The 11,272-nt window shown below is 48.8% G+C and overlaps 1 protein-coding gene across 1 annotated transcript; it reads left to right on the forward strand.

The window, feature by feature from the left end:
- Window positions 1-585: 585 nt before the first annotated feature.
- On the forward strand, window positions 586-11,049 carry FNDC8 (fibronectin type III domain containing 8). The gene is made up of 4 exons (XM_003912614.4): window positions 586-1,829; window positions 7,336-7,711; window positions 9,711-9,947; window positions 10,586-11,049. Exons 1-4 carry the CDS (start codon window positions 1,621-1,623, stop codon window positions 10,736-10,738), a joined length of 975 nt encoding a protein of 324 aa, XP_003912663.2. The 5' UTR covers window positions 586-1,620; the 3' UTR covers window positions 10,739-11,049.
- The last annotated feature ends 223 nt before the right edge of the window (window positions 11,050-11,272 follow it).

An 11,272-nucleotide genomic window follows, 5' to 3' on the forward strand; every position in this document is an offset into this window, starting at 1 on the left:
GCTGGGACTACAGTCACGCGCCACATTGCCCAGCTAATTTTTGTATTTTTTTTGTAGAGATTTCACCCCACAAAATGTGGGGTTTCACTGCATTGCCCAGGCAGGTCTTTTCAACTCCTGACTCAAACAGTCCCTCCTGCCTTCGGCCTCCCAAAAGTGCAGGGATTACAGGTGTGAGCCACCGTGCCTGGCCTTTATTTATTATTTATTTATTTATTTATTTATTTATTTATTTATTTATTTATTTTAAGGCAGAAAACCTTAGTTATATAGAACACACATAAAAATACATAATTTGGCAATTTTTTTTTTTTGAGACAGAGTCTCATTTGTCGCCTAGGCTGGAGTGCAGTGGGTCGGATCTCAGCTCACTGCAAGCCCTCCGGATTTCCCATGCCATTCTGGCTCTCTAGCCTCCTGAGTAGTTGGGACTACAGGCTTCCGCCACCTCGGCCTCGGGCTAGTTTTTGTATTTTTTTAGTGGAGATGGGGTTTCACCATGTTAGCCAGGATGGTCTCATCTCCTGACCTCGGGTGGATCCCACTCGCCTCGCCTCCCCAAAGTGCTGGGATTACAGGCTTGAGCCACCGCGCCTGGCATAATTTGGCATTTTTAAATGTTCTTTGCCTCATCCACAGGAAGAAATAAAACTGTACATGGTTATCTCATCACAAATCTGTGAGGGAGGCGCTATGTTTTATCCCTGTTTCACCAATGAAGAAACTGAGGTTTGGTGAGGTTAAGTCACTTGCCAAAGGTCACCCAGCTAGGCAGCACAGGGCTGGACTTCACATCCACATCTGACTGCAGAACCAGTGCTTTCTAACAGCTCCCCTCCCCACCCATGAAGCTGTGTACATGTTTTCCTACTGTAACGTGGTTTCTCTGAGAGCAGAGATCCTGTGTGGCCCATCTCTGTATCCTGCTGCAACAGCCACCATTGTCCCTCCACACAGCAAGGTATTGGGAGTGTCGGTGTAGCACATTTAGAATTCTAGCAGTGAAGTCTGATCATATGTGAGCTATGAACCCCTATGAACCGTCTGGGCTTTCCCTTTCCCCAAGCTACTGGGCACAGTGGAGTCCGCTGCCTGTGGTTTCAGAACAGAGAGCCTTAGCATCTACGGACAAAGTTTCCCTCCCCAACAGACACTTTTCAATACTGCCTATCTCTCAGGGCCACACCGCCATCCTCTACATCCCGTGCCCGTCTCTCACCATCCTTCTTCTCCTTCACAGGGCAGTGCTGAAGGGCACAGGTGTCAGGCATTTTGAGATCTTCAGAGAGGGGCAGCGCTGCTCTCACCATGGAGTATTAGAGCTGGAAGGGGCCCAAGGGCTCATGCAGTCTGTTCCTTGGTTTTACCCCTCTCATGATGCTGCTTCTCAGTCACACTGGCCCTTGGTCTGGCCAGCCACATAGCTAGCGGGACAGCAGTGGCCTCAAATCAAGGGGGGAGGCTGGCCCGTAATTGTTACACTCTGATGATTATGAAGTCAGCTCGTTGCACCCGCATCCTGCCCAGACTAAAGGTGGGCCACTGCCACCACAGTTTCTCTCTGCTTCTGGTCAGCTGGGTTGTCCTGCACAGTGACGGCTGTCATCCCAAACAAACCAGATGGCATCAGAGGCACTCCATCAAGTGGGAGATGGGGAGGAGGCTGTACTGAAGAAAGAAAACTTCAACATGATGAATGCCCTCGACCAACTGCCAAAACCCTTTCCAAACCCCAAGTCTATGAACCGGACCGTCACTACCAAAGGACTCCCACTTTCCTCAAAGGGCAATTTGGTCAACTTCTTGGAGGATGATACCATCAACCTACCGTAAGACACAAATCTGGTCCTTTCCTCTCTCTCTTTCTTTTTCTTTTCTTCTTTTTTTTTTTTTTACAGGGTCTTGCTTTGTCACCCAGGCTGGAGTGTAGCAGTGCAATCTGGGCTCACTGCAGCCTTGACTTCTTGAGCTCAAGTGATCCTCCCACCTCAGCCTCCCAAGTAACTGGGACCATTTATGCGCCACCACCACACCTGGCTAATTTTCATTTTCTTTTTTTTTTTTTTTTTTTTATTGTGGAAACAGGGTTTCACCATGTTGCCCAGGCTGGTCTTGAACTTCTGGGCTCAAGCAATCCTCCCGCCTCAGCTTCCCACAGTGTTGTAGGTGTGAGCCACCATGCCTATAGTTTCTAAGAAAGGCTGGAGCTGGGGGCTGGGCAGAGAGACTTAAAGAAGCTGTACTTCCATGACTTGTCACAACCCAGTTCCTTGACTCCCAGAGAAGAGTGTGTGAGCAGGTTGGATCTATTTATGTATTCCTAAGCCCCAAATCACTTCTTGGAGGCATATGGCGCTCCCACTCCAGGAGGCCTTCCTGGATTAGTCAGTTTTATTGACAGTGCTCCTTGTCCTGCCTTGTCTGGCTGTGGTCCTCACCATCACCAAACCCCCAACACCTCCATGGCTCCTCTTCCTCAACCCTCCCTATTTGGTAACTTCATCTACCTGACTGTTCCCCAGTAGCCTGCCTTCCTTCGGACTGGGTTTTGCTGTTCCTCCTCACCAAGTCTGGGTTTCCTCTACTTCATTCCACAAAACTCTTTGAGCACCTGCAAGGTGTCTGGCCCAGTGTTGAAGTTCTGGAAACGTACAGCTGGAAAGCACAGTCCCTGCCTTTAAGGAGCTCCCAGTCTGGCATATGGAGGTCAGGGTTGAAAGGACGGGGATCATGCAAAAACGAGAATGATACAGCATAGTCTGGTAAGTGCCAGGACAGGATGCCTTGAGGGACCAGAGGGGCTTAGTATAGCTTGAGACTAGGTGCAGTTGAGGGAGGCTTCTTGAAGGAAGTGATATTTGAGCTGAGTCTCCAAGGAAAGAAAGGAGTTAGCCAGTGAAGGGGTGGTGGTGCAGGGTGATGTGGGCTGGGGGAATTACATGCAGGGGTTTTTTTTGTTTGTTTTTTTTTGAGATGGAGTCTCGCTCTGTCGCCCAGGCTGGAGTACAGTGGCCGGATCTCAGCTCACTGCAAGCTCCGCCTCCCGGGTTCACGCCATTCTCCCGCCTCAGCCTCCTGAGCAGCTGGGATTACAGGTGCCCACCACACACCCGGCTAATTTTTTGTGTTTTTAGTAGAGACGGGGTTTCACCGTGTTAGCCAGGATGGTCTCGATCTCCTGACCTCATGATGCACCCGCCTCGGCCTCCCAAAGTGCTGGGATTACAGGCGTGAGCCATCGCACCCGGCCTCATGCAGGGTATTTTTATGGGTGGGTGACCTGTGCAGACCTATGCACACATGGCCCTGCACTTACAAGGGGCTTGTGCTTAGTTTAACGCTTTGCTGTTACTATCTTCAAATTCATAATCTTTGAATAAGGGGCTCAATGTACTTCAGTTTGCACTGGGCCCCACAAACTACATAGCTGGTCTTGATTCTATGAGAGAGCTGTGGTGTCCATTCCTGAAAGTGCCCATAAGCGAGCAGGTATGGCTAAAGTGATGGATACTTGTAGGAAACTTCATGGTATACTGGGAATCTTGGGCTAGAAGCCCAAATTCAAATCCAAGTTCTGCCACTTAGAGATTTATGGTCTTAGACAAGTTAATTAAGAGCAGAGGCCAGATGGGGTGGCTCACACCTGTAAACCCAGCACTTTGAGAGGCTGAGGCGGGCGGTGAAGTCAGGCGTTTGAGACCAGCCTGGCCAACGTGATGAAACCTCGTCTCTACTAAAAATACAAAAATTAGCTGGGCGTGGTGGCACGCGCCTGTAGTCCCAGCTACTTGAGAGGCTGAGGCAGGAGAATCCTTTGAACCTGGGAAGTAGAGGTTGCAGTGAGCCAAGACTGTGCCATTGCACTCCAGCCACGGGTCTGGGAGACAGAACAAGACTCTGTATTTAAAAAAAAAAAAAAAAAATCGATCAGGGACCTTCAACCTCTCGTTTGCCAAATGGGGCTAACACCCATCCAGCAGAGCTATTGTGAACTTCAGGAGGAGGAGATGTTCAGCATGTAGCCAGTGCCTAGCAGCCTAATACCCAGACTCTTCAGTCTACAAAAGACCTTGGTGGGGGAATCATTTATTCCAAATGTCCACCAAGGGCTAGCATAGGATTGTCCCGTGCTATCCCTTGTCCAAATGTCCATCTGGGCTAATCAGGATTTCCCAGAAGGAGGCTGATGAGGCTGGAACTTGGGGAGTAAAAACTTGGCCCATTCATCAACCAAGACATGGGAGGCTGGCTGGGAGTAAGGGATCCACAAACTGGATTGTGACCTATTAATGGGTCAAGAAGTCCTTCTAGTTGGTGAAGACCACTATGATAAAACTAGTTGGCCAGGTGCAGTGGCTCACGCCTGTAATCCCAGCACTTTCGAAGCCCAAGGCAGGTGGACCACGAGATCAAGAGATCAAGACCATCCTGGCCAACATGATGAAACCGCTTCTCTACTAAAAATACAAAAATTAGCTGGGCATGGTGGTCGCACCTGTAGTCCCAGCTACCTGAGAGGCTGAGGCAGAAGAATCGTTCAAACCCAGGAGGGGAGGTTGCAGTGAGCTGAGATCACACCGCTGCACTCCAGCCTGGCCGACAGAGTGAGACTCCGTCCCAAAAACAAACAAATAAATAAATAAACTATAATATAATTGGAAATTCCAGAGCCCATTGCACACAGAGTAAGTATTGGTCTGTGAAATGTTTGTTTTAGTTATAGATGTATATATACCCGTACTAAGTTACCATGGAAAGTGTATTTTACTTTGGGTAAAGGTAAAAAAAAAGATTTGAAAGCCAAACTTTTTGGCTTGGTATTCTTCATCAGTTAAAAAAATATTGTTTTTTTTTTTTATTTGTCTGGGGGCAGTGGCTCATGCCTGTAATCCCAGCACTTTGGGAGGCTGAGGTGGGCAAATCACCTGAGGTCAGGAGTCTGAGACCAGCCTAGCCAACATGGTAAAACCCATCTCTACTAAAAATACAAAAGTTGGCCAGATGTGGCAGCATGGGCCCGTAATCCCAGATACTCGGAAGGCTGAGGCAGGAGAATCGCTTAAGCCAGGGAGGCAGAGGTTGCAGTGAGTCGAGGTCACACCAGCGCACTCCAGCCTGGGCAACAGAGCAAGAATCCAGCTCAAAAACAAAACAAAACAAAACAAAAACAAACAAAGAGAGTAAAAACAGAAAAAAAATATTAAGTGATGGGGATCATGTACAAGGTTTTTCTTTGTAATAGCAAAAAATTGATAACAAAACGAATATCCATATAGGCCGGGCAAAGTGGCTGATACCTATAATCCAAGCACTTTGGGAGGATCACTTGAACCCAGGAGTTCGAAATCAGCCTGGGCAACATGGCAAAACCCTGCGTCTACAGAAAAGTACGAAAACTAGCTAGACATGGTGATGTGCACCTGTAGTCCCAGCTACTCAGGATAAGGTGGATGGATGGCTTGAGCCCAGGAGTTTGCGCCACTGTGCTCCAGCCTGGGCAGCAGAGGGAGACCCTGTCTCAAAAAAACAAAACAAAAACAAGTAACCGTGTAATGGCAAATCATATAACAGTAAAAATGACTGAACCAGAGCTACATGTATCACTATAGATGAATGTCAGCACAAAGTCGAGTGAAAAAAGCAAGTTGCAGATGGATATGTGCTGAATAATATCTTTTATTTATACGACGTCTACAAACGTGAAAAATAATAGATCTTATCTAGAGATAACAAATGTGTAAGAAACCTATAGAGACGCACATTGAGTAATAAATACACAATTTAAAATAAAGCTAGATGAGGAGTAAATGGAGGTTTAATATAATATTCTTGATATTTTTGTATAAGTTTAAAATACTTCATAATTTTTAAAAATTCAGAATGGAAGAAACAAGTTTTTGAGCATCCACCCCAACATATGTACATTTGTTTTATTTTATTTATTTCTGAGACGGGGTCTTGCTCTGTTGCCCAGGCTGGAGTGCAGTGGCACGATCTCGGCTCACTGCACCCTCCACCTACCGGGCTCAAGCGATCCTCCTGCCTCAGCCTTCCAAGTAGCTGGAATTACAGGCACCCACCACCATGCCCAGCTAATTTTTTGTATTTTTAGTAGAGACAAGGTTTCGCCATGTTGGCCAGGCTGGTCTTGAACTCCTGACGTCAGGTAATACACCCGCCATGGCCTCCCAAAGTGCTGAGATTTTGCACCTGGCCCATATGTGTATTTGTATTCCTGTTAATTTTACATGCTAGATATTAATAGATATTATTATTATTTTTTTTTTTTTTGAGACGGAGTCTCGCTCTGTCGCCCAGGCTGGAGTGCAGTGGCCAGATCTCAGCCCACTGCAAGCCCCCCCCCCCGGATTCACGCCATTCTCCTGCCTCAGCCTCCCAAGTAGCTGGGACTACAGGCACCCGCCACCTCGCCCGGCTAGTTTTTTGTATTTTTTAGTAGAGACGGGGTTTCATTGTGTTAGCCAGGATGGTCTCGATCTCCTGACCTCGTGATCCACCCGTCTCGGCCTCCCAAAGTGCTGGGATTACAGGCTTGAGCCACCGTGCCCGGCCAAATAGATATTATTAAATGCTACTAAAATGTAAGTAAATATTAGTAATTCTATTAAAATTTAAACAATAGTAAATAAATATTAATGAAATTGAATGTATTACTTCCATACCCCAGTAGATCTTTGTGGTTATTCCCTGGGGCATTTGCACCCCATTTGGAGGGAGGACTTGCCATTTTAGCGTGTTTTTTAAATTGTGATTTTCTAAGGATTTTTTTTTTTCTTTTTTTTGAGACAGTTTCCCTCTGTCGCCCAGGCTGGAGTGCAGTGGTGCGATCTCGGCTCACTGCAACTTCCGCCCCCCGGGTTCAAGCAATTCTCCTGCCTCAGACTCCCAAGTAGCTGGGATTACAGGCGTCCACCACCACACTCAGCTAATTTTTGTGTTTTTAGTGGAGACAGGGTTTCACCACGTTGGCCAGGCTGGTCTCTAACTCCTGACCTCAAGTAATCCGCCCGCCTTGGCCTCCCAAAGTGCTGGGATTATAGGCGTGAGCCAGCGTGCCCAGTCAGAATCTTATTAAAGATGCAGATTCCCTAGTCCCATGCTAACTGGGGACCAGAGACTAAAAGTCTGCATTTTTAGTAAGTGCCCTGGTGAGTCTAATGCAATGCTATAGAGCAATGAGGCTGTTCCAAGCTGTTTGCAAATGGCTGGGCATGCTGGTAAATCAGGCGCAAGGCTTGTCCTCAGGAGCCCTCAGGTGGAACGGGGTGGGGTGGCCTCCTTCATCTGACTCACCTGTCTCCCCTCTTGCTCCAGGAAGCCGATGCCAGTGGATGATTCAGATTGCAGCTCTGATGATACCAGCATCTCTGCCTTCTCTTCCACCTTGCTGAACCCCATCAAATTAGCTGTGACCCAGCCCAACAGCAGCTTCTTTGCAGGGATGCTGGAGGGGGAGCTGAACAAACTCAGCTTCTCCCCGATGGCCAAGAATACAGAAAAGGAGGACCTGGCCCTCGGCCCCTGCCCATGCCCATCTAAGTGCCAAATGGCCACGAGGGGCCTGCTGGACCTTGACAACCCTGAGCTGGAGACAGAAACCTCCTCAACGCACTCGGAATCTTCTGTGGTTGTGGACCTGCCAGACACCCCCTTCATCTTCGAGCACACTGTCAGCAATTCCACAGCTGTGGTGCGTTTCCCTTGCTCATGCGTTCAGCAGAGGCTTATTGTGCCAGGCACTGAGCTGAGCTCCCTGGGTAGTGAGAAGGTGCCTGCCACCTGCATCTCGACCTCAAGTTCATAGTTTAGGAAGGGAGAGGACGTGTCTGTAAAAACTCCAGTGCAAGACAGAAAGCGTTCAGTGCTGTAGGAAAAGTTCAGGCGAAGTGCCACTAGGATTTCAGAGGAAAGATATATTACTTCCAGATGCAGAAATAAGCCTGGTGGCTTTTGGTAACATCTGGACTGGGAAGCAGAGGTAGCATGTAAACATCTAGAGGTGGAGGAGGGAAAGCATTCCCTGGAGGGGCGGACCCTAGCAAAAGCTCATAGGAAAGTATGGGAGGAAATCTCAATTTGAACAAGATGGCAGGTGATCTGTAGGAATAGGAAAGCATGAGAAGCCCTGGATGAGGACCTGGTTCAAGTGAGGCTCCTCGGGATTCCTAGGCCTCCTCCCTAGAGGGTCTGGGGTGAAGCCTGATAATTTGCATTAGTAACAGATTCGCAGAGGATGCTGGTGCTGCCAGTCCACAGGCCACACGCCGAACAACACCGTCCTACACTATGGGAAGTGAAGACAGGGGTCAGGATGGGGAATGTTAGTCTGGGGTCATCTTCCAGAGTACTCCATTGTTAGGATACTGTATAGATTTTTCTGTAACTAACAGGGAACAGCTTTGTACAAAGCTTCACATCAGATGATGAAAGCAATTCGAGCTGTATCTTGGGAAGATGCCTGGAATTCCACTGTTGGATGGCCCAGAGCAGTGTTTCTCAAAGGGCTCTCCAGATGGACAGTGTCAGCATCGCTCAGCAAATTGTTAGAAATTTAAATTCTCATCTCCTTCCATCACATTTGGGCCTCCTGACTCAGAAACTTTTGGGGCGGAGGCCAGCAATCTATCTTTTAATAAGTCCTCCGAGGTATTCTAATGCACACCAAGTTTGACAACCACTGGCCTAGATGGAGGAGAAACCAGACAGGAGGCAGCAGGCCCAGAAATCTGCAGTTATAAAACCTCCCTGAGATGCTTAACCAGGCTTAGCAACCATTGTAGTACAAAGTGTATGGGCTCTGGAGCTATGGGTTTGAACCCTGGCTGTCACTTAATTGCTGTGTGATGATGGACCAGTCACTTGCCCTCTCTGGACCTAGTTGTTAAGAAAATTTCTAAGGTCCTTCTCAGCTGACAGAGTCTAGAACAGCAGTTCCCAACCTTTTTGGCACCAGGGACTGGTTTCATGGAAGATCATTTTTCCATGGATCAGGTTGGGGGGATGGTTTCAGGATGATTCAGCATATTACATTTATTGTGTATTTTATTTCTATTATTATTACATTGTAATATATAATGAAATAGTTATACAACTCACCATAATGTAGAAACTGTGGGAGCCCTGAGCTTGTTTTCCTGCAACAAGAGGGTCCCATTTGGGGGTGATGGGAGACAGTCACAGATCATCAGGTATTAGATTCTCATGAGGAGCATTCAGCTTAGATCCCTCCCATACAATTCACAATAGGTTCACTCGCCTGTGAGAATCTAATGCCGCTGTGATCTGACAGGAGGCGGAGCTCAGGCGGTACTGTGAGCCGTGGGGAGCAGCTGTAAATGTAGATGAAGCTTCGCTTGCTCGCCCACCGATCTCCTCCTGCTGTGCTATCCAGTTCTGCACAGGATATCTGCTATCAGTCCATGACCCAAGGGTTGGGAACCCCGGTGTAGAAGAAATATGGAACGAGGGTGCACCCTAAAGTGGGCGGGGCTGCCCAGGAGAGTAGCACATGCTGCGGGGCAGGGCTTCCACACTCAGTGCTGCAGTACCTCGCACCTTCCATCTGACCTGCCTGTGTCCCAGCAGGAGCAGGGGATGGGCGTGGGACATCCTGACCCCAGTTGGGAGGGTGAGGGGACAGGAAGGACAGGACAGATATGAGGAAGCCTTGGGGCTCTCTCTTTCCCTAGATTTCCTGGACCTACGCTTTGGGCAAGCAGCCGGTCAGTTTCTACCAGGTCCTGTTGCAGGAGGCGGCCGAGACACAGGAGAATGAGTTGCCCAAGGCAAAGAATCGTCCATGGATCTTCAACAAGATCTTGGGCACCACTGTCAAGCTGATGGAGCTGAAGCCTAACACATGTTACTGCCTCACTGTCCGTGCAGCCAACACAGCTGGGGTGGGGAAGTGGTGCAAGCCCTACAAAGTGAGCCCTGGGAAAAGAGGGGTCTTGGGGGTGGAGAGAAGTCCCAAACCAGGGAACCAGGGCTTTGGAGGTTGGGAACACCCCTATACCCACATGTCTCATCTGGCTAGCTTTCCTTCCGCCTGGGTCAAGAAGCATCAATTCCAGGATGCATGCTTCTGGGAGGTTTACAGATTAAGCCACTCTGGGGCCCACTAGGAATGCATTTTTCAACATCGTATTTTTCAACGAACGTATTTTTCAACATCACTATAATGTTCCCCTTCCAAAGCCATTGGTTTTTAGACTCTGCAACTCAGTGCCAATAATTGTGAGTAGGCTGGGAAGTCAAGGGCATTGAAAGAAACAGGCAAGACAAGAGGCTAAAGGGGGATGAAGAAGGGAACAGCCGGGTATGGGTAGGGGTACGGGGGTGTAGAGGCCTGAGTAGAGACAGCCCTTTGGTTGGAAACATCCCATAACTGAGGAGGCACAGGCTTGAGTCATGCATCTTTGTACCTGTTTCCTGCATCAATGGCTAGGTTGGATAAGGCTGTTTAAAACAGGTCTGAGTTAGCAGACAGAAAAAAAAGGAGGTAATAGAGAGCCAGGCTCAGATCTCGGAAGGAATTCTGAAGGGTTTTCTTGTTTCACTTCAGTTTGCAACCCTGGCCACTGACTTCAGCAGCTTTCCTGAGAACAACCCCATCCAGATCACCGTGCGGCGCAAGGAACCCCAGCGAAAGATCGTGTCCATCGGGCTGGAGGAGATGCGGAGGCTGGAGGATCTGGAATACCTATTTCCCTATTAACAGGGAGGGCCCCAGGACACCCCTCACCAACTTTCAGCTTTGGCCCCGGGCCCTTAGGAACCAGAACTGTGAGACTTACCGTACCACCAGCACCATACAGGCCCAAGGGCCTGGCAGAGTGGTATGGGAACCCCACCCCTGGGCTGGGGCCAAGGCTAGATAGATAGGGGCCCCATTCACCCGGAGACATCCCAGGCCAGGCCATGCCAGGCTCAGCCACTGCCCACAGCTGCTAGACTCCGTCCTCCCACAAATCTGGGCTGGGTCCAGGTCCCTCATTAAAGAACTGCAGGCCATCTAGCACCCTAAAATCTGCTTTATGCTGCAGACAGCCTCAGATGGGCTGTCACCCACCTCTTAGCTTCCACCAGGACGGACTCTACATGAGTAGGGAGATGGAAAACAGGCAGCTAGGCAATAGGATGCTGCCATCACCCCTTCCCCAGTGGGGCGGGGGACAGGGGCAGGGAGACTGGTGCTGTAAGACTAAAAGCCTCTTACACCAGAAAAACACAGAAATAGCTGTCATGGACA

This window comes from Papio anubis, chromosome 17 (assembly GCF_008728515.1).
Source record: "Papio anubis isolate 15944 chromosome 17, Panubis1.0, whole genome shotgun sequence".
Taxonomy (NCBI): domain Eukaryota; kingdom Metazoa; phylum Chordata; class Mammalia; order Primates; family Cercopithecidae; genus Papio; species Papio anubis.